Source organism: Melozone crissalis, unplaced genomic scaffold, assembly GCF_028551555.1.
Source record: "Melozone crissalis strain CALT ecotype California unplaced genomic scaffold, PUWL_Pcris_2 ptg000017l_1, whole genome shotgun sequence".
Classification (NCBI taxonomy): Eukaryota; Metazoa; Chordata; class Aves; order Passeriformes; family Passerellidae; genus Melozone; species Melozone crissalis.
This window is the reverse complement of record NW_026535795.1, coordinates 2,087,516-2,108,429: the sequence shown is the minus strand read 5'-3', so window position 1 is coordinate 2,108,429 and position 20,914 is coordinate 2,087,516. Positions and strand designations below refer to the sequence as shown.

The following is a 20,914-nucleotide window of genomic DNA, read 5'->3' as shown; positions in this document are numbered from 1 at the left end:
AACACCACCCACTCCTCTTTTGTGTTTCCTTTGGCTATAAAGACAAATTCAGCCAATTAAGACATTTAAAAATTACATTCAGCTCCTACTAGTGATGGAGACACAGATTAGGGATTCATGCTGGCACTGCAACAAAACCTATGAACAACTGTGACATCAATTTGCCACATAAATATGAATTTAGGAACTGTTCAGGAAAATCTGAAATTAAGACTCAGAATTGTGACTTGCAGCAGTTTTTGGGATTCCCAAATACAAAGCAGTAAATGAGTGAATATGGGGGCTCCAAAAGCTTTTCCTCACTAGCAAACTGAGCTTTAAAGTAAATTAGAGTAAGTTCCTGACCCTTGAGCTGAGGGTGAAACAGAGGATGAGTTTAGGAGCTCTTAAAAACCTGAACAGCATCACTCCCTCATCATATCCTCTGTATCACACAGCTTTTATCCAACAGCCACTCCCAAATTCCCTCCTTCCATTTGTTTTAAACCTTTTCATGAGTGGAAAACAAAACCCAGGAAAGTCCAATACATGCCTGGCTTTATTGCCTTAATAAACAATGCAGATATTCCAATACTGATGCTTTACCAGCAATGTGAAGTCAGTGTTTTCCTGATATATATAAATAAATAACTGCAATAACCAAAATAAGAAAGTTCTTATTAAATATACAGAACTTTACAGGAAGTATATAAAAAAAAAAACCAACAAACCAACAAAAAGAAAGGGATGGATTTTCTGTTCTCAAATGTAATTGCAGCAATGTTATCAAAATTAATAACCTAAGGAAAGGTTGGGTGTTGTATTTAGAAAAGCTTTAACTGTCCTCAGCCTCCAGGTTTATGTTATTCCCAAACTTTGCATAGAGCTGGACTTTGAGGTCAGACAGCACGCTCTGGATGGACTCCACTCGGGATTCCAGCGCTTCAATTTCCTCCTGCAAACTCCTCTGAAAAAGAAAAAATAAACAAAAATCAGTTCTGCACAACAAACGGAGCCAGGTTTGTCAGCACACAGAACCAACAAAGAGCTGCCTCTCTTCCAGCTCATCCCAGGTCTGGCTGCAGGATTTACTGCTGGGGTGATCAAATCCTAAACCCAACACGGATTCAGCCTGTGAAAGCTGCAGAGGATGCACAGATGCCACCCCAGTGCCCAGCACACAGCACAGCCCAGCAGCTCACACAAACCTTGGCCTCCTCCAGCATCTCCTGAGTCTCCTCCAGGGAGTGACTGATGAAGACATCCCCGATCTGGTAGGGAATCAGGTGGGAGTCAGCATCATCCAGCAGCATGATGTCATCACAGGCATCCTCCAGGTTCTGCAGCTGCTTCTGTTTGCCAGGACACAGAAAGAAAATCCCTGTGAAAAACCTTTCAGTGGACCCTGCACAGCTGGGTAAGGAACCCAGACAGGCTGGATTTCGGGAACAAATCCCACCCACCACCAAGATACCAGTTTCAGAGCTGGAATTCTGCAACTCAATCCAGCAGACACTCATTATCTGTCATTAACAGAATAATTAACTGTGCAAGCAAGGGCAATACAGCAGATTTAAATGTCACTAATATCTGATATTAGTGACAGTTATTAATTAATCTGATATTTTACCATTCTCTACTCCCAAAGTATCAGAAACCTCCTATCAGAACCCAAGCATTACTTAAACTCACAGTAACTCACTGCTGCTAATTTTCCATGTTCCAGCTGAAAACCCAATGAAAAGTTCACGAGATCTGAAGCAAATATACCTTTTTCACTTCTATTTCTTCTTTCAGCTCTGTGATCCTGCTGGTGTTTCTTGCAAACTTGTTGATTTTCTGTTGATCTTCAAAGGTGACATTGACATCTTCTGCAGCCTGCAAGGAGGAGAGGTCAAAATAATGATTTCAGTTCTTACATTAACTTGAGTCTCCCTGCAAGGATACTCCTACAAAGTGATGGAAAATAAACTGAGAGCCACCACATTCTGCTTGTGCACCTGGGTGCTCAAAGTGCCTCTTCAAGGACACCAGAAATACCCACATTTAGCTGGATGCATCCAATTAAAACATCCTAAAGGAAATCCCACGGCATCCTAAAGGAAAGGTTTCCTAGACACTGATGGCTGAACTGGACACCCTGCTCTGAGTTTTCTCTGCAGAGGCACCATGAGCAGGAGCAGTTAGTGGCATGCAGAGCAGAATGGCTTCACACTGACAGGGAGGAGGAATAATTGGGATATTGGGCAGGAATTGTGCCCTGGGAGGGTGGGGAGAGGTGCCCAAGGCCAGGCTGGACACTGGGGCTGGGAGCAGCCGGGCACAGTGGGAGGCGTCCCTGCCATGGCAGGGATGGGATGATGGAATGAGACGAATTTTAAGCTTCTTTCCCCAGCCATGATGATGACTCCATAATTAACTACTCTCTCAGAGAATACATTTCTCCTCCTGAACATCCACCCTGATCCTGCCCTTGTTTACAACGAGCCGCACCAGCACGGGCTCCGCAAGGCCACCGACCCCGGGGGACAAGCGCTGGGCCAGGGCCCGATCCCACAGCCCGATCCCGATATTGGGATATCCCGATATCCCGTTATCCCAATATCCCGTTATCCCACCATCCCAGCCCATGGATCCTATCCCATCCCAGGGCCCCATCCCAGGGCCCTCAGCTTCCGAGCAGCGGCCGCGCCGTTCCAGGCAGGGCTTGACCCGGCCGCCTCCGGGGCACAGCGGCCCGGGGAGCAGCGGAGGAGCTGAAAGCTCCTCGGGAGGGATGGAACCCCGCCCGGAAGGGACCAAACCCTGCTCCAAAGGACCGAATCGCCCCGGGCCCGCTCCCTGCTCACCGCCTTCTTCATGGTGGCGGCCATGTTGGCGCTGCACCATCCATCAGGGGCTGAACCATCCGCCCGCCGCGCAGAGGAGGGGCACGGGTTTGGGAAAAAGAGGAAAAACGAGGAAAAACTCCAGAAAGCTGCCGAGACTCTGTGAAAATCGGGGATTATCGCTATCTGAAGTGCGGCAGGGTGCCCCGAGCGGCCTCGGGGCACGGAGTGAATGTGAAGGCGCCCCGCGGCGCTTGGTACGGCCCAGTGGGAGGGGCGGGGGCGGCTTCGGGGCGCTGGTCCGCCAGGGGGCGCCATGAGACGGGAATGGCGGGGATCCGTGGGGTAATGGGATATCGGGATAGTGGGATATTTATTGGGATATTTATTGGCATATCGGAATATCGGGATATTTATTGGGATATCGGTATATTTGTTGGGATATAGGGATACTGGGCTATTTATTGGGATAGTGGGATAATGGGATATCGGGATATTGGGATCTATGGGGTGGGATGGTGGGATAACAGGATATTGGGCTATTTATTGGGATAATGTATAATGGGATATTGGGATACTGAGATACATGGGATGGGATATTGGGATAATGGGATAATTGGATGGGATTTTCGGATGGGATATTGGGATGGGATCCATGGGGTGGGATGGGATGGGATAACAGGATGGGATAGGATAATTGGATGGGATTTTGGGATGAGATTTTCGGATGGGATATTGGGATGGGATACATGGGGTGGGATGAGATAACAGGATAGGATGGGATATTGGGATGAGATATTGGGATACATGGGATGGGATAGTGGCATAATGGGATGGGATCAGATAATGGGATGGGATGGGATAATGGGATGGAATAGTAGGCTGGGATAACGGGATATAATAACAGGATGGAAGGGGATAAAGGGATGGGATGGGATACTTATTTCTATAATATTGCCTGAAATAAAATTATTTTGGGGGTTTGTGGGTTTTTTTTTTTTTCAGTTCCAAATAGCTGCTCATTTCAAAACTCCTGTTCCAAAGCAGTAGGAAAGACAGACTAATAAAAGATATTTTGAGTAGCCCTCAGGCTGATGTTACATTTTATTTTGGTGCATCATCATCATCATCACAGTGCCTGGTTTCCCACTGAGTGAAGAAGTTCATCACCAAATTTCTCCCCAGAGAACCACTTTATTATTAACTTCTATAAAAACATAATCCCAGCTCTAAACCTCTCTTTTCCTCAGAAAAGAAACTCTCATCCCCTGGCCATCCTCGTGCTCTTCCCGAAGGATCCTGCTAGGAAAGGGCACAGCCTGAGCCGTGGTTATTTCCCTGGCTGCACTAACTGCACAGTACCCAGGGCCAGGGCGATTTCCCTCAAGAGAAAAGGAGTGGATTTCACAAGAATTCGATGACTCCAAGGCTTTGAAAAGCAATCCTTTTTTCTCCCACATGCTCGGGCAAGCTCTGTGGCGTGAGCCCTGCCAAGAGTAACTCACTGCAGCCCTCTCTTATGTAAATAAAAGTGAAAACAGCTCAGGAGAGCAGGCAGCCAGCGTGGAGCAGAGGAACCCGCTGAACCCAGCGCCCTCGCTCCTCTCCTGCTTGCACAAAGGACTTGCTCCTTCTTGCTCTGCTCCCCGGGCTCCTGCTTGGCTTCCCTTGCTGGGATCCCTTCCACGCCCTGCCCTCGTCTCACGGCTCCTCTGGGGCTCTTGGCAATTTTCTCCTTCCCTGCTGGAGCTTCTGCAGCCCAGCTCAGCGGGGAAGAGCATTGCCATGCTTTGCTGCCTTGGGGAGACCTCCGGATTCCCAAACTCTTCTCCCCTTTCCCTAGAGTTCCAAAGGCTTTTGGATTCCCAAACTCTTCTCCCCTTTCCCTGGATCCCCACAGACCTCTGGATCCCCAAACTCTGGATTCCCAAACTCTTCTGCCCTCTCCCTGAAGATCCACAGACCTCCGGATTCCCAAACTCTTTTCCCCTTTCCCTAGAGTTCCAAAGGCTTTTGGATTCCCAAACTCTTCTCCCCTTTCCCTGAAGCCCCACAGACCTTTGGATTCCCAAACTCTTCTCCCCTTTCCTTGGATCCCCACAGACCTTTGGATTCCCAAACTTCTCTCCCTTTGAGTTTTCATCCACTGCTACTGTCATCTAATCATCCAGAAGGTGAGATAAGAGGAGTTTGGTGTTAAAAACCAGTATTTGAGTGAAAATAGAATAAAGGCTCCTTTTGCTTTCATTTCACAGTGAACGTGGATAACTTGGAGATCTCAGTTTTCAAAGCCATATCAGTTTCTCTTCTGGAGAATGGGAATTACTGTACTTTCCCATCAATATTTACAAAGCTCAAAGATCCTTAGCTTAGGAAAGAGAATTAAAACAATTAACAAGGAATTAAAAGTGTATAAACAAACACAAACAAATGCTGCAATAACAACCAGAGCTTGCAAGTTGCAATCCATTTGCCTTCCCCACATTGTGAAATACCTTCCTGTGACACTCTCCCTGTTCATCTCCTCCTGTGGCACTTCAGCTCTTTGTATTAATTTAGAAAAATCAGAGATTTCACAAAAATTTTAAGGCAAATTTACCAAAAAGCTTTTCCCAACCAGCAGAAAGAGCAGAGGCCAGGAGACAGGAATTGTAATGTGTCACAAACCTCCTGGAGTTACAGGCATTAAGAGTGAAAATTCACTCCCAGCATAAAGCTGTTCCCACTGAGGAGTTATTTTGGTGATATTTGATGTGTCTGAAGTGAACTACAGGAAAATCACTCAGGTCACTTTCCATGAGCTCCAAGGGTTTGATCTGGCAGTTCAGGATTGTTTTTAATGAGCTTCCCAAGCGCACCTCAGCCCCTTAAATCCAGGGCAGGAGCTCTGAGTTTGATGGGATTCCCAACCTTTATTCAAATATGTTACTTTTTTCCCAAAAAAATACAACCAGAAATTGACTCAGCTCAGAAAGCACCTCTAAAACTTGGACTAATTAAATATTTAGTGGTGAAAAAATCTGAGCCAGCTGTATGTACCTGCACAGCAGATCTCCCACAGAAGCATCCCACTGGCACACGGTTTTTCAAGGAATATTCTCTCCTGACATGCAAGGGAGCAGAAACCAAACCAGGAGCAAAAGAGAAGCACAGAAAAATCAGCTCTTTAGTTTTGACCTTCTGCTGTTTCTTGGTCTTTGAGTCTTTGAACCAAAAATTCTCCTTGCCTTAGTGGAAAAGTGAAGAGGGATTTCATTTTCCACTCCCAGCTGTCATTTGCTGTTATACTGGAAAATATTGGGAAGTCTTGTGGATGGACACCTGTGGGATGGTGGTGACACCTTCACAGTTCAGGTGCCTCGGTGGAAGGATACACCCAAAATTCAGCTCAAGAGCACTGAACTGGTCCAGCTTTTCTCTTGGAACTGATGCCTTGAGAGGCTGAGCCAGAACAGAGACTGGATGGAGCTAAAGAATAAAGCAGGGATTTATTCAAAGGATCTCCTCCATGGATGCACCTTGGGCAGCACCAGAGCCCAGCCAGGGCTGCACCCAAGATGAACCAAAATGGCCCCAAAATGCACGGCCGGGCACGGGGGCTGTCCCTGGGATCAGTTCTGCTCCATTTGCACCTTGCAGTTCATTGTCCCATTCCAGCTTTAGCCCAGGCAGTCCCACCCTGCTTGTTTTTCTCTCTCCAGCCCACGGGGTTTGTGCTCCTGGGCTGAGATTGGGATCATTTGTCCTTGGTGCCCAGCTGGAGCAGGAATTGTTTTGTCTCCCTGCTCTGTGCACAGAGCTCACCGTCCCCTCATGTGAAGCTCAGAACAGAATATAAAAAATATAAAAGCTAAAACCTGAGGCATCAATATAACCCTTGATGTGTTCTAAAGTTCACAACTGAAAATTAAAGCTTGGGTTTGAGTCTTAAAAATGAAGAAGGGGAGGCTGCAAACACCCCCGGACTGGCACTTGAGCAGGAACTGAGGAATTATTTTCTGTCCCAGCTCCCAGCACACCAAATTCCCTGCCAGGGACTTACATCTGAGCCACGGGAGTGAAACACAACCCTTTCCATTCTGTCATTCAAAAACAGCTTCAGAGAGAGAGGATTTCACATTAACAGGGTGGTTTCCTCCCCGTAGCTGTGAAGAACACGGAAAAATTGACCTGTGCCCAGTTTAGTCTTGACTTGCCTGTTGCAGACTCTTCAAAGGCATCGTTTCACAGGCACGAAGCTGTGACCCTTCAAATGAGTTCATTCTCATTCCTTAAATAGGCAGAGGGCACAAATTGTCCCTTCTTGTCTGGTTTCTCAGAACTCATCATGAATGGAGCCTGAGCTGCCTACAAGGACAGGGAGATGTGTTGCAGGAGCACTGCTTCAAAGCAAACAAATCACAGAATGTGATTGTGGTGTCCCCCCCCAAAAAAATTACAAACCTTTGAACCGACTTTAACTTTAAAGCCTGCCTGGGAAGTGCTCTGACCTTGTGGCCTACAGAGGATGATCCCTTTGCAGAAAATCACTTGGGAAGGATGTACAGAACTCCCAGAAAGATTCTGCACTGTATTTCCTTTCCTTTTGTACATTTTCTCTCTGCTGATCTCTGCTGCCTTGGTCTTTGCATTGTTATTAATTTGACTTTGAGACGTGTTTATTTATGTGTCAAATCCATCTCCTGATCGTGCTCTGTCCAACACACCCAGGGTGTCTGCACACTCTGCTTCTGCCAAACCCTCACATGAAGGGGATCAGAGCTGAGTCACAAAAGGCATTGGGAAAGAAGGGAAAGGTAGCGTGGGGTGCAAGAAAATCAAATCCCCATTGCAGCCAAGCTGTCTTTCCTGGAAATCCTCTGGATTACAGGTAGCTCTGTCTTGCAGCAGGATCCAAAGTCTCCTCTTCTCTTCTCTTCTCTTCTCTTCTCTTCTCTTCTCTTCTCTTCTCTTCTCTTCTCTTCTCTTCCCTCCTTTACCTGTTCTTGCTCCTCTCAGCCTCAAACATTCTGAGCTTTTCTGTGCAGTTTCTGATTAAAAGACTGCGATTCACTCATTTTTGTCAGGATTTAATGGCTAACAACACTCACAGTGAAGGGAATTTTGCCTTCCCCGGTGATGCCCGCATGACCTTTTCTGGTTACTCAACCAGAGAGGGTAAGGGCAGTTCACACCCCGCAACTTCTCGTTCCTCCCTGCACTTTCTTATGCCGTCTCTTTAAAGTGGAAATGCTGCGGGAAGACTGAACTACTCTGCGCTCTGCAGGATGAACAGCACAGCCCTCCGCGCTCATGCGGGTGCTCGGACAAAAATACAAATTAAAAAAAAAAAAAAAGAAGAAAAAAAAAAAGGGAAAAAAATAAAAGAGAGAAAGAGCGCTACGAGACCGCTCGCACGAACGCCAGGCGAGGAGCGGAGCCGCTGCCAGCGCTCCTGCCAGCGCTGCGTTCCCGGGTACAGAGCCGCGCATCCCCGCGCTCCAAACCGGCCCATCCGCGCATCCCCGCATCCCGGCGGGATTGATCCGCATATCCCCGGATTCCTGTGGGTCCCATCCGCGCATCCCCGCATCCCGGCGAGATTGATCCGCATATCGCTGGATCGCAGCGGGACAGACCCGCGCATCCCTGGATCCAAACCGGTCCCATCCCCTCATCCCCGAATCCCGGCGGGTCCGACCCGCTCAGCCCCGGATCCCAGCGGATCCCATCCGCGCATCCCCGATCTCGGCGGGTCCCATCCGCGCATCTCCGCGCTGCCAGCGCCTCCGACCCGCTCGTCCCAGCGCTGCCAGCGGGCGGAGGCCCTGGCGCGGAGCCCTCCCTGCCTCCCTGAACCCTTTCATGACCCGCCTGCCCCGAGGGCTCCGCGGGCAGGGCCGGGGCAGCCGCCCCACCCCACCCCACCCATGGCTCCCATTGGCGCGGATGAAAGTCCAGCACCTCGGGCTGCTATAAATGCACCTATGCGCTCCCGGGGGCCGGTACCGCGGCCATGGGCGGCTGCAGCATCCTCCTCCTCCTCCTGGCCCGCCGGCCGCTCCGTGCCCGCACCTGCGGCCGCGCCGCGTCCTCGCTGAGCGCGCTGCGGCCGGCGGAGACGCTGCCCGGGCCGCCCAGCTGGCCGCTGATGGGCAGCCTGCCCGACGTGCTCTGGAAAGGGGGGCTCAAGAGGCAGCACGAGACCCTGGTGAGGCTGGGATGGCAGGAGGATGAGGATGGGGACGGCAGGAAGATAAGGATGGTGATGAGATGAGGATGAGGATGGTGATGGGGATGGGATGAGGATGCCGCACTCAGCGCGGGTTTCTGGCTCTCCCCAGGCTCACTACCACCGGCGCTTCGGGAAGATTTTCCGCATGAAGCTGGGCGCCTTCGACTCGGTGCACATCGCGGCGCCGTGCCTGCTGGAGGCTCTGTACCGCCGCGAGAGCGCCTGCCCCCAGCGCCTCGAGATCAAGCCCTGGAAAGCATATCGCGACTATCGCGGCGAAGCCTACGGGCTGCTCATCCTGTGAGTGCTGCCCGCAGCAGCTCGGCGGTGCCCGGAGGGGCTGCGGGGGTGCCGGGGACCGGGGGATGCTCGGAGCGGGTCCGGGGTCCCGGGGGTCCCGAGCTGATCCCCGAGCGTGGCCGGGGCTCATCCCGACCCCGAGGATCCCCCGGTTGTGCAGGGGGTGCGGTGGAGCATCAGCAGTGCGGGTTTGGGGGTTTTCTGTTCTCATTCTCCTCTGAGCTTTTCGCTCTCCAACCTGGCTGGTTTTGTTTCGATGCAGGGAGGGAAAGGACTGGCAGCGGGTCAGAAGTGCCTTTCAGAAGAAGCTGATGAAGCCCCGGGAGGTTGTGAAGCTGGACACGGCGATCAATGAGGTACCTGCTCTGAGAAATCCCCTCTCTCTCGGCTCCCCTGTAAGCCTGGGGAGCTGGAGCAGATCTGGTTTACCAGGGCAGCTTTATTTACCCCACGGTGATAAACCACGAGCTCAGACCCAGAGCATTCAGGGAATAACGAGTACAAACTGATTGCCAGGGTCTGAGACCACAGAGAAACCTGGAGCTGGGGGTGTCCCCACAGAAAAACAGGATTATTCCATAAGGATCCAGGCTCCAGCAAACAGCTTTTCCCTGCTTTTCCTGCATGCTGTAATTTTTGCCTTTACCCCTTCATTCCTCTGCTGCTCCCCTCAGGGAACACCTCTGTCCTTAACCTCTGTGCTCCTGGGGAGGCTGAGGAGCATCAGTGACAAACACCTTAATCCCAGTTGTGAAACCCCAGCTGGTGAGGATTGCATCCCTGCGAGGGCAGCACGGTTCATGGGAGCACCGGAGCCTGTCAAATCCAAACACTTGTTCACACAGGGGGAAGTTGAATCTTGTTCAAAGAACGGGCAACAAAAGGATTCCTGTCATGCAAGATTGTTATCTGCTCAAACAGCAGTTGAAATGCTGAGTTACTCCGGATTTTTATTCGTTGATGTCATTTTATTCCCTTCTTTTCTCTCTCTTCTCTCCACCATTTAGGTCCTGGAGGACTTTATGTACAGAATAGATGAGATTTGTGACCACAATGGCCAGATGGAAGATATCTATTCAGAATTCAACAAATGGTCTTTTGAAAGTGAGTTGGGTTTTGCCTGAGTGTGGTGCACCTGCCAGGGCATTGCAGTTCAAATATGATCACAGATGAATGTGTTGGCTGATTATTTCCAAACTCTCAGCTATAATATCATGCAAAGAGAGTTGCAGAACAGCCAGGGACTGTCAGTGCAAAATTCATTAGCACAAATATAAATTTCTGCCTAGCTGCCTGCATGGCTTACAAAAATTCAAACATTCTTATGATTTATAAATCAAAAATTGGGGGGGTTATGGTTCGTTTATCTAGAGTGGGATCAGATAAGATTTTTTGTTATTTTTTGTCCATCTGATATTTGTTAACTATCAGCAGGATCAATGAAATATTCCAATAACAGAGTGCTGGCTCTAGGCAAAGTCCGGAAAATCCCATTTCCAGTGTTTACACTGGGATTGAGAAGGGCTGGAATGAGTTACCAAGGCAGAGCCTCATCCTCAGGAGCCTTTCAGAGCTCACTGAGGAATGTGCCAGGGATGTCACAGGGCACAGAGTGGCTCAGGGACCCCCAAAAACAGGGATGGTTGGGTGCAGTGACTGATCCAGCCCTGCCAGCCCTTGGCTGCCTCCTCTGGGCTGAGCTCCTCAAAGTGGATTTTTGTTTCCACTGTCAGTGGTGATGGCTGCTTTTGGAAGGACAGAAATAGGAAGTGACAGTTTGAAAAGAAATGGGAAAAAAGGACAAGTGGAAAAGGTGCAGAGTGGGATGCTGTGCTCAGTGTTTGCTGTGGGAAGGATGGGGAATGCTGTGGGAGATGCTCCTCAAGCCCTGCTCTCCTGCCACTCAGTTTTCCTCAGTAAATTCACCAAATATGAGCCAAAACTGCAGTTCTGCTGTGGTGAGGGGATCAGTGGCACTCCTCATTGTGCAGAAATGCTGCTGCAAAGGCTCCAAGCTGGAAACCCTCACTGGGGCCAGGCAAACAAGCAGGAGGTGTTTTACAAGAGCTGCTCTGCCAGGTCTGCACCAGGGAACACCTTCAGAAGGCTCACCCAAGCCATTCCTTGATGATAAATGATGCATCCCACACGGCCTTTTGTTATTAATTTAATTATAATATTGCCTAACAACAGGTATCTGCCTGGTGCTGTATGGAAAGAGGTTTGGCCTCCTGCAGCAGGACGTGGAAGAAGAAAGTCTGAACTTCATCAAGGCTGTAAAAACGGTATGGGAGGGTCTCTCCTGGGGCTGGGGTAGTTTTTTACCCCTGCTGTTAATGAGAGGCAGCAATTTAAAGGAGTCAGCTGGAAAAAGCAGCTCAGGCTTCTGTACCCAACTGGTGCCCAGCTAATCCTGAACTTCTGCCTCCTTTATGCAATGCCTCAGTGTGTTGTAATAAAGCAGACAGGACTCAGGTTCTCCATGCAGGAAAAGCCCCTTTTTATACCCATTTTTGTACAGATTTCACAGACCTCGTGTACAACTTCAATTGGTTAGTAGCTTTCTTGCCAATTACTGTATTGGCTAGTAAAAGATATTTTGCTTGTCCACTGTATTAGCTAGTAAAAGGTATTTTGCTTGTCCATCGAGTCTCTCTATTCTTGAGAGCCTGTATCCTTATGGAATATATATATTACATATTACATAATATATATTATATATTACATATTAAATATTTTATATATTATATATATTATATTATATATATTATATTATATATAATAATATATTTTATATTTTATATATATTATATCAGTGAAGAATATATTTTCTTCACTGATTCTTATGAGACAGATCCCTGATTATTACAGGTGTATTTCTTTTTCTCCCCAAGAATAGTTAATTGTTGTGTTAAGGAACTCTCCTTTCCCAAGCTGTTTTCACATAGGAACTTGGAAGCTGTTGTTAGGTGAGGTAGCTAAGCTAATCCATGTTTTATAAGAGTTTTTTATGACAACTTTTACCATCAGTGTGACAGGGGAAATGCTGAGTGGGCATCAGGGCAGCCCTGGAGGAGAATTGTCAGCTTGGCTGGTGACCCTGCAGGGTGGGACTGTGCCTGGCTGTGGGGTTTGGGGTCAGAGCTGCCTTTGTGCTCTGGGTCCCAAACCTGCCTCACTTGAGCCATCCCACACCTGCAGCCAGCCCTGCCTGGGGTTTCAGCTCATCCTTTGTCAAGGGAGGGGGAGGCATTGCCAAAAATGCCTTGTCCCACTCCCAACAGGTGCCTAAAATCAATAGGATGCATTCCTTACTGAGGAGGCTCCTGGCTGCCCCTGATTTTACCTGGATATGCCCTCAGTAGACTCAGACCCATCCTCTCTGTCCAGGATGGAAATTCCACCGGAATTTTGCCTTCATGACAATGTCCTTCTGCTCCCCAGCCCGGTGCTGTTCAGGGGCTGCAGGGAGAGGATGGAAAGGGATTAAAGGGAGATTTCCCCCACAGATGATGGCCACGTTCGGGATGATGATGGTGACCCCTGTGGAGCTGCACAAGGGGCTCAACACCAAGGTCTGGCAAGCTCACACCAAAGCATGGGATGATATATTCAAAACAGGTCATTATTTAACCCAAATTTATCCCCTTTCCCTTCTTCTCTGTCCTCTCCTTGCTGGGATTGATTTTTCCATGCTTGCTGCTGTTAATCCCTGCCTTCAGCACGGATTAAAGCACATTTGCTGTACCCAAACAGGGATTATTCAATGTGGGAGCAGTTTTTAGTGACCAACACCCAGGCTGTGGGGCAATACCCAATTCCCAGGGAAATCCCAGGATTCTGGGAGCCAGCAGTGTCATGGCACCATTTAATCTGTCTTAAAAGGAAATTTAAAATGTATAATCTCTATAAAGGCAAGGCTATAAATTAAAAGGGACTTCCCTCAAAGACTCATTTTATTGGGAAACTAGAATTGTGCACACAGCAAAACCAGTTTGCTAAAAAAAAAAAAAAAAGAAATTATATCTTTTCTGAACAACCTGTAGCATAGTTGTAAATATTAAACCCAGAAGTGATTTAAATAATAAGGTTCAGTTTGGCTTTTTGACTATTTAAAGTGATTTTGCCTTCCAACTTTAAAAATTACTCAAACTCCAGATATGAAGTTAAGTTTTTATTTTTAATATTTTAAAATTTCATTGATTTAAACAGTGAGAGGTATAACTAAAAGCTGAGAAAGCTTTTGGAAGGTTGTAACACTGAGATATTTCCCTTGGCTATTTGAGTCCCAAGGCTTTTTATCCTGCCAGCCACACACTCGCTCATTTTATTGCTTCTTGGTTTATGGGCTTTAGGAAAGACACTTTAAACCAGTTTTGCTCAGAAAAACCAGTCTGACACCTTCACTTAAAGTGAATAATTCCGTACAGGAACTGTTTTTAACAGCTGGGATACTCCTGAGCAAAACCTGTTTCTTTTTATTTAAAAAAAACCCCAGCATGTCAAAATTTGGCATCTGTTTGTGCCTTCCCCTGGTAAATCCAAGGTTTACATTTCCCCTCGGGGGTTCTGGGTGCTAAATCCCTTTGATTTTCTAACACCTTGATCCCCTTTGAAAACCCCAGGTAATAAATTTTACACACTCGTGTTTCTCTTTGTTGAGTATTTCCCTCAACGTGCCACTGATTTCCTCCCCTAATTTAAGAGAGCAGAATTCCTAAGAGCTGAAAAGCAATTTTTGGGACTGAGTTGGTTTGAAAAGTGACAACACCATTCTTTATTCCCTCTGAATACCCTCATTATTTACCCAGTGCTGGCAAGCAGAGCACAGCTTGGCCCTGCTGTGGGTTTGCAGGTGTTTCTGTGGGACTGTGAGTGATTTTCCCCCATTCTGCCCTCCCCAGCCAAGCACTCCATCGACAGCCGGCTGCAGAAGCACTCTGCCGACCCGCAGGGGGATTTTCTGTGTGACATCTACTCGGGGGGACAGCTGTCCAGGAAGGAGCTGTACGCTGCCATCGCTGAGCTGCAGATCGCCGGCGTCGAGACGGTAACCGCGATGGGAACAGGGTTTATATCCCCCCAGTTCCCTCCTTGGGGTTTAAACCCTCCCAATTACCTCCTTAGGGTTTAAATTCCCCCAGTTCCCTCATTAGGGTTTACATCCCCCCAGTTCCCTCCTTAGCTGCAGATCGCCGGTGTGGAGACGGTAACCGGGATGTGACCAGGGTTTATATCCCCCCAGTTCCCTTCTTGGGGTTCAAATTCCCTCCAATTCCCTCTTTAGCTGCAGATCCCCAGTATGGAGATGGTAACTGCAGGGTGACCAGGGCTCAGATCCCTCCAGATCCCTAAATTTAGGGTTTACATCCCCCCAGTTCCCTCCTTAGCTGCAGATCGCCGGCGTCGAGACGATAACCACAGTGTGACCAGGGCTCAGATCCCTCCAGATACCTCCCTAGGGTTTACATCCCCCCAATTCCCTCCTTAGCTGCAGATCCCCAGCATGGAGATGGTAACCGGGATGTGACCAGGGTCTAAATCCCCCCAGTTCCCTCCTTAGGGCTCAATTTCCCCCAGTTCCCTCTTTAGCTGCAGATCACTGGTGTGGAGACGGCAACCGCGATGTGAACAGGGCTCAGACCCCTCCAGATCCCTACACTTAGGGTTTACATCCCCCCAGTTCCCTCCTCATGGCTCAAATTCCCTCCCTGGGGTTCAAATTAACCCAATTCTCTCCTTAGCTGCAGATCACTGGTGTGGAGTCGGTAACCGGGATGTGCCCAGGGGTCAAATCCCCTCCAGTTCCCTCCTTAGGGTTTAAATTCTCTGAATTCCATCCTTAGGGCTCAAATTTCCCCAATTCCCTCCTTAGCTGCAGATCCCCAGCATGGTGATGGTACCTGTGATGTGCCAAGGTTTAAATTCCCTCCAGTTCCCTCCTTAACTGAGACCCCGAGCATGGAGATGGTACCCGGGATGTGCCAAGGGTTTAAATCCTCCCAGTTTCCTCCTTAGGGTTCAAATTCCCTCCTTGGGGTTTAAATACTCCCCAGTTCCCTCCTTAGGGTTCAAATCCCCTCCAGTTCCCTCCCTGAGGTCCAAATGTCCCCCTATTCCCTCCTTAGGGCTCAAATTACCCCAATTCCTTCCTTAGCTGCAGATCGCTGGCATGGAGACGGTACCTGGGATGTGCCCAGGGTTTAAATTCCCCCCAGTTCCCTCCTTAAGCTTTAAATTCCTCCAATTCCCTCCTTAGGTGCAGGTCTCCAGCATGGAGATGGTAAAGCTGATTTTTCCAAGAGTTCAAATTCCCCCCAGGTCCCTCCTTAGCTGCAGATTGCTGGGATTTTCCAAGGGTTTAAATTCTCTCCTTAAATGCAGATCACTGAGGTGGAGATGGTAAAGCTGATCTTCCAAGGGTTCAAATTCCTTCTTTAGCTGCAGATTGTTGGGGTGGAGATGGTAAAATTGATTTTCCAAGGGTTTCAAATCATCCCAGTTCCCCCTTTCCTTCCACAACCTGAGCACCAGCACACCTGGAAGTGAGCTCATCCTGAAGCTGCCTCAGTGGCCCAAGTGTGGATGGATTTTTACATTAAATCCCTGGATTTTGACCTGAAATCCCCAGATTTTTAATTCTGCAGGACAACTGGGACTGCTCACACCCCTCAGGCTGTCATAACTCCATAAAGCTGTGCCCAGCCAGAAACGTTGCTTTGAATTTTGGGCAAATTCTTCCTCCTGTGCCTACAAAAGGAGAGCTTCACCTTCCCTTCTGCTCTGTTCCAGACAGCCAACAGTTTGCTGTGGGCTCTGTACAACCTCTCCCGCAATCCACACGTCCAGCAGAAGCTTTTCCAGGAAATCCAGAGAGTTTTGGGTGCCCAGCAGAGCCCGAGTGCTGAGAGCCTGAGGAACATGCCCTACCTGAAAGCCTGTCTGAAAGAGTCCATGAGGTAAAGTCCCCAAATCCTTCAAAACCATCCCCAAGTGTTTCACCAGCTTCTTTGTACAAGGGAGAAAGAATTTTCTAGCACACGGAATTTTGTTCATCTTGCTGTGTGAGGGAAATATGAGAGATGAAAGAAGGGAAATTGCTGGGAATTTAACCCATGGTTCTCTTTCCCTGCAGATTAACCCCATCAGTGCCTTTCACCACCCGCACCATCGACACAGAAATGGTTCTGGGAAATTACATGCTGCCCAAAGGGGTAAGGCAATTAATTCTGTTTATTTGGATATTTTTTAATTGCCCTTTAAACCACAGAAGTTGCTCCTATTTCAGTTTCAAACTGGCTTTGCCAAAGTACCAGCCCCAGGACAAGGAGTGAGGCATTCACCCCAAGGATTCCCATAAACACAAACCCACACCTGCCTGCACTGCAGCTGGACTTGGACAGAAATATTTGCCTGAAATAATTTTGATGAGCTATTCCAATTGATTTTTTAGGAATTCCTTGACCTCTCCTGAGGAAGCTGCTGTGCTGTGAAAAACACATTCATTTCCTTGAGAAAATTTAAAAAGTTTATTAAAGGACAATAGGAGACAAGGACTATAAAGTAAAGGTTATTATGGTTGGGTGTATTTTGGTACTTAGCTAAGAGTACGCTTGTTATTTTGGAAACACTTTATGTACTATTTCTATTATATTAGTTTGTTACATATTCATAAACAATCATGCATAGTAAACTTTTTCTTTAAACTAGTTTACATATTATAAGAACTTTTTGGTACAGCTTTTGTTTGGTTTTACTTTTTCAGAGCATGAGTATTCTTTGCTTGTGGGTTTTAGCCTATTTTTATTACTTTTATTTTATCACTTGTAAGTTTTGGCCTTTGGTCTACACTGTTTTCAGATGTGGGAGTTGATAGTTGGTGTAAGTGTAGCAGGGTCTTCTTCATATGTTCATTGGATGTTATTTAAGTAGGTATTTTAACCAAGCATAGCTATTTCACTACTATGTCTAACCTTAATTAACAACAGAAATAAAAACTGTATCTTTATAACAAGGTCACTTTAGCCTCACACATATAGAACCCACTTTAATATTTGCCAAAAGCCAATACCGTGATATGTATGTGACACATGCCATGATTCTCCATCCTCGGGATCCGGGGGTGGCTGTGTGACCTGTTCCCTGTCCTGCCTTGCTGCAGACGGTGCTGATGATCAACAGCCACGCCCTGGGCTGCAGCGAGGACTATTTCAGGGGCTGGGCAGAGTTCAGGCCCGAGCGCTGGCTGCTCAGGGGCTCCATCCACCCCTTCTCCCACGTGCCCTTCGGCATCGGCCGGAGGATGTGCGTGGGGCGCCGCCTGGCCGAGCTGCAGCTGCACCTGGCCCTCTGCTGGGTAAGCGCCCCAAAAAGGGAACTGGGGGGGTTTGTCCTCCAGGGAGCACGGGCACAGCCCGGCACGCTCATTGTGGGCACAGCAGGCACAGCCTTCCCGCGGGATTTTCCTGGGGAAGCAGTGAGAAAGCTCAGAGAAGAGAAAACGATTCTTACCTCTATTTGTATTCCTGTTTGGCCCACGTGGAATGTGTTATGGGGTATTCAGTGCCCCTGTTGTTTGGCACATGGGGAATATGTAATGGGGTATTCGCTGTTCCTGTTGTTTGGCACACGTGGAATGTGTTATGGAGTATTTGCTGCCCCTGTTGTTTGGCACGTGGGGAATGTGTTACGGAGATTGTTTATTGCCAGGTGCAGAGGTTCAGGGACATCACACCATGACCAGTATGATCCAGTGAAGCCAAGTTTATTATCTCCCTAAAAAGACTATATTTATTATAAATCTCTACTGTCAACGTGTCTCTAGCTAATACATGATTGGTTAATCCTAGCTGTTCATGCCTCTGAAATAGAATGCTGATTGGATAATCTAATTTTTCATGCATCTTGCTGTGGTTGTCTGGCCATGACTTCTCTTTTTCCTTACTTTCCCAAGCTCACTGACAAACCTGCTGAGTCCTGATGACTCTTCTTCTTGTATCTCTTTCAAGGATATACCGACCCCATTTCTGAATATGTCCATTATCCATTGTTTGTGAACGTGTCCATTGTCCCAAGCAGGCTGGATTGTGCATCGGCTGACTATGGCCATTGTCCTGCAAAAACTCCTCAACCTGCAAAAAACTCTCAACAGTTTATGAGAGTGATTTCTTAATTGGGCACTGCTGATGGTTGGATTGATTGGCCAGTTGGGTCAAAGCTGTGTTGTGACTGTCTGAAAGGGTCACAGGTTTTTCCTTGGTGTGCTATAGTATAATAGTAGAGTTTAATATAGTATAGCTGAATGAGGCAATTGCTCAGCCTTCTGATGATGCAGCCAGAGCAGGTTATCCCAGGCTGGGGATGCTGCCCTGACAGCTGGTGGGTGCTGTGTCCCTGCAGCTGATCCGCAGGTACCGCGTGCTGGCCACGGACCAGGAGCCGCTGGAGACGCTGCACTCGGGGATCCTCATCCCCGGCAGGGCCCTGCCCATCGCCCTCCAGCCACGAGCAGGTATGGGCAAACACACCCCTGTGTGCTGCTTGGGCACACACACACACACCTGTGCTCTGCTTGGGCACAAACACACACCTGTGTGCTGCTTGTGCACACAAACACACACCTGTGCTCTGCTTGGGCACAAACACACACCTGTGTGCTGCTTGTGCACAAACACACACCTGTGTGCTGCTTGTGCACACAAACACACCTGTGCTCTGCTTGGGCACACACACACACCTGTGTGCTGCTTGGGCACACACACACACCTGTCCTCTGCTTGGGCACACACACACACCTGTGCTCTGCTTGGGCACAGACACACACCTGTGTGCTGCTTGGGCACACACACACACCTGTGCTCTGCTTGGGCACCAAACACACACCTGTGCTCTGTTTGGGCATAAAACACACACCTGTGTGCTGCTTGGGCACAAACACGCACACCTGTGTGCTGCTTGGGCACAAACACACACCTGTGTGCTGCTTGTGCACACAAACACACACCTGTGTGCTGCTTGGGCACAGACACACACCTGTGCTCTGCTTGGGCACAGACACACACCTGTGTGCTGCTTGGGCACACACAAACACACACCTGTCCTCTGCTTGGGCACAGACACACACCTGTGCTCTGCTTGGGCACACACACACACCTGTACTCTGCTTGGGCACCAAACACACACCTGTGCTCTGCTTGTGCACAAACACACACACCTGTGTTCCTGTGTTCCTGCACACTGCGGGCTCTGCTGGCACCTGGGCTGGGATTTCTGCCTGGGTCTTTATTTAAAAAAATTAATGCTGTCCCAGTTCAGTGTTTGATCAGGAAATGTCCTGTGTTTCACACAGCTCACTGTGTTAATTTTATATCCACATTTTCTCTGTGTGATGCAGCTCAAAAAGGGGGAAATCAACATGTACACACTGCTGCAGAAAATAACAGCCAGGGTTTGTTAGAACTCCTCCACTGCAGTCCCAAAGATATCTCCTGGAAAAGACCATTTGATCTTGGGCGTCAATTTGCAGGTTAAATAGAAGATGCCTTAGTGAAGGAACTGCTCACTGCAGAGTTTAGATAACAAAACTTCATTTGAGGCAGAAGGACAGAGACAAATTTATTTGTAAATAGTTGTGCAGTGTTGCAACTTAAATATTTTGAATGTAGGATTTTCTTTCTCACAAGTTTATACAAACAAGCTAACAAAATAACATATTTGTGCAACAACCTAAATTGAGAAAACAAGTCTCTGATCTAGAATGAAATCCTCCAATAAAAATTCAGGACATTTCAATGCTGGGGAAGTTATTTTTTTACCAGCCAACACCACGGGAAAAAAATACATCCCAATATAATCTGAATATTCACTCCTTTAACTGAAGTCTGTTCAGTGCTGTTTGCTTTGATAAATATAATATAATGTGATGTAATGTAATATGTATAATATAATTAATATAATTAGTATATAATTAATACATAATATAATAAATATAATTAATATATATAATATAATTAATATATAATAGATAATTACTATATAATATATAATATATAATTGCTATATTATTTATATTATATATAATTAATGTATAATATATAATATATAATTAATATAATTTTTTTTTTTTGCTCAATACAGGTGGCAAGAAATAAAGGACAGCCCTGCTGCTGCCTTCTCTTGAGAGAGAGACATGAGCAATGGGAGCCAGAGCTCTGGAGGCTGCAGGGAAGAGCTGCACCACATCCCCTGAGCCACTGCTGGGCCAGGAACAGCACCAGGAAAAGCTCCCAGAATGTTTTATTGGGGAAAATGGGCCTAAAAGGAGAGGGAAATGCCGGGTGCTGCCATGGAGCTGTGGGAATCCAGGGGTTTAGTGCAGGACCAGGAGCCTGGGGGTGCTGAGCTGCCCAGTTTGGGGAGAGTTCCTCCAGTTTGGGACCCGGCAGGGCTGGAGTGGGAGAGGAAGCTGCCCCAGTCCTGCTCAAATCACCAGAGAAGGGAGCTGGGAGCCTGGAAAAGGCTAAAACAGGGCTGGGAAATTGGGATAATGGAAGAAATACATTTTCTTGGCGTCCTGGCTAGGAGGGAAATAGGG

General features: G+C 47.8%; 2 protein-coding genes across 2 annotated transcripts; one reads left to right on the top strand and one right to left on the bottom strand.

Moving 5' to 3' along the window:
• Positions 1 to 520: 520 nt before the first annotated feature.
• On the bottom strand, positions 521 to 2,971 carry PFDN4 (prefoldin subunit 4). The gene is made up of 4 exons (XM_054274931.1): positions 2,829 to 2,971; positions 1,750 to 1,857; positions 1,188 to 1,331; positions 521 to 946 (listed from the first exon to the last, which is right to left on the bottom strand). Exons 1-4 carry the CDS (start codon positions 2,850 to 2,852, stop codon positions 815 to 817), a joined length of 408 nt encoding a protein of 135 aa, XP_054130906.1. The 5' UTR covers positions 2,853 to 2,971; the 3' UTR covers positions 521 to 814.
• A 5,831-nt stretch (positions 2,972 to 8,802) lies between these two features.
• LOC128936040 (1,25-dihydroxyvitamin D(3) 24-hydroxylase, mitochondrial) lies at positions 8,803 to 20,645 on the top strand. The gene is made up of 12 exons (XM_054274714.1): positions 8,803 to 8,997; positions 9,131 to 9,321; positions 9,584 to 9,677; positions 10,329 to 10,425; positions 11,515 to 11,606; positions 12,831 to 12,942; positions 14,226 to 14,371; positions 16,114 to 16,280; positions 16,457 to 16,535; positions 17,483 to 17,677; positions 18,721 to 18,832; positions 20,458 to 20,645. The coding sequence occupies exons 1-12, from the start codon at positions 8,803 to 8,805 to the stop codon at positions 20,469 to 20,471; spliced, it is 1,494 nt and encodes a 497-aa protein (XP_054130689.1). The 3' UTR covers positions 20,472 to 20,645.
• Positions 20,646 to 20,914: the final 269 nt, after the last annotated feature.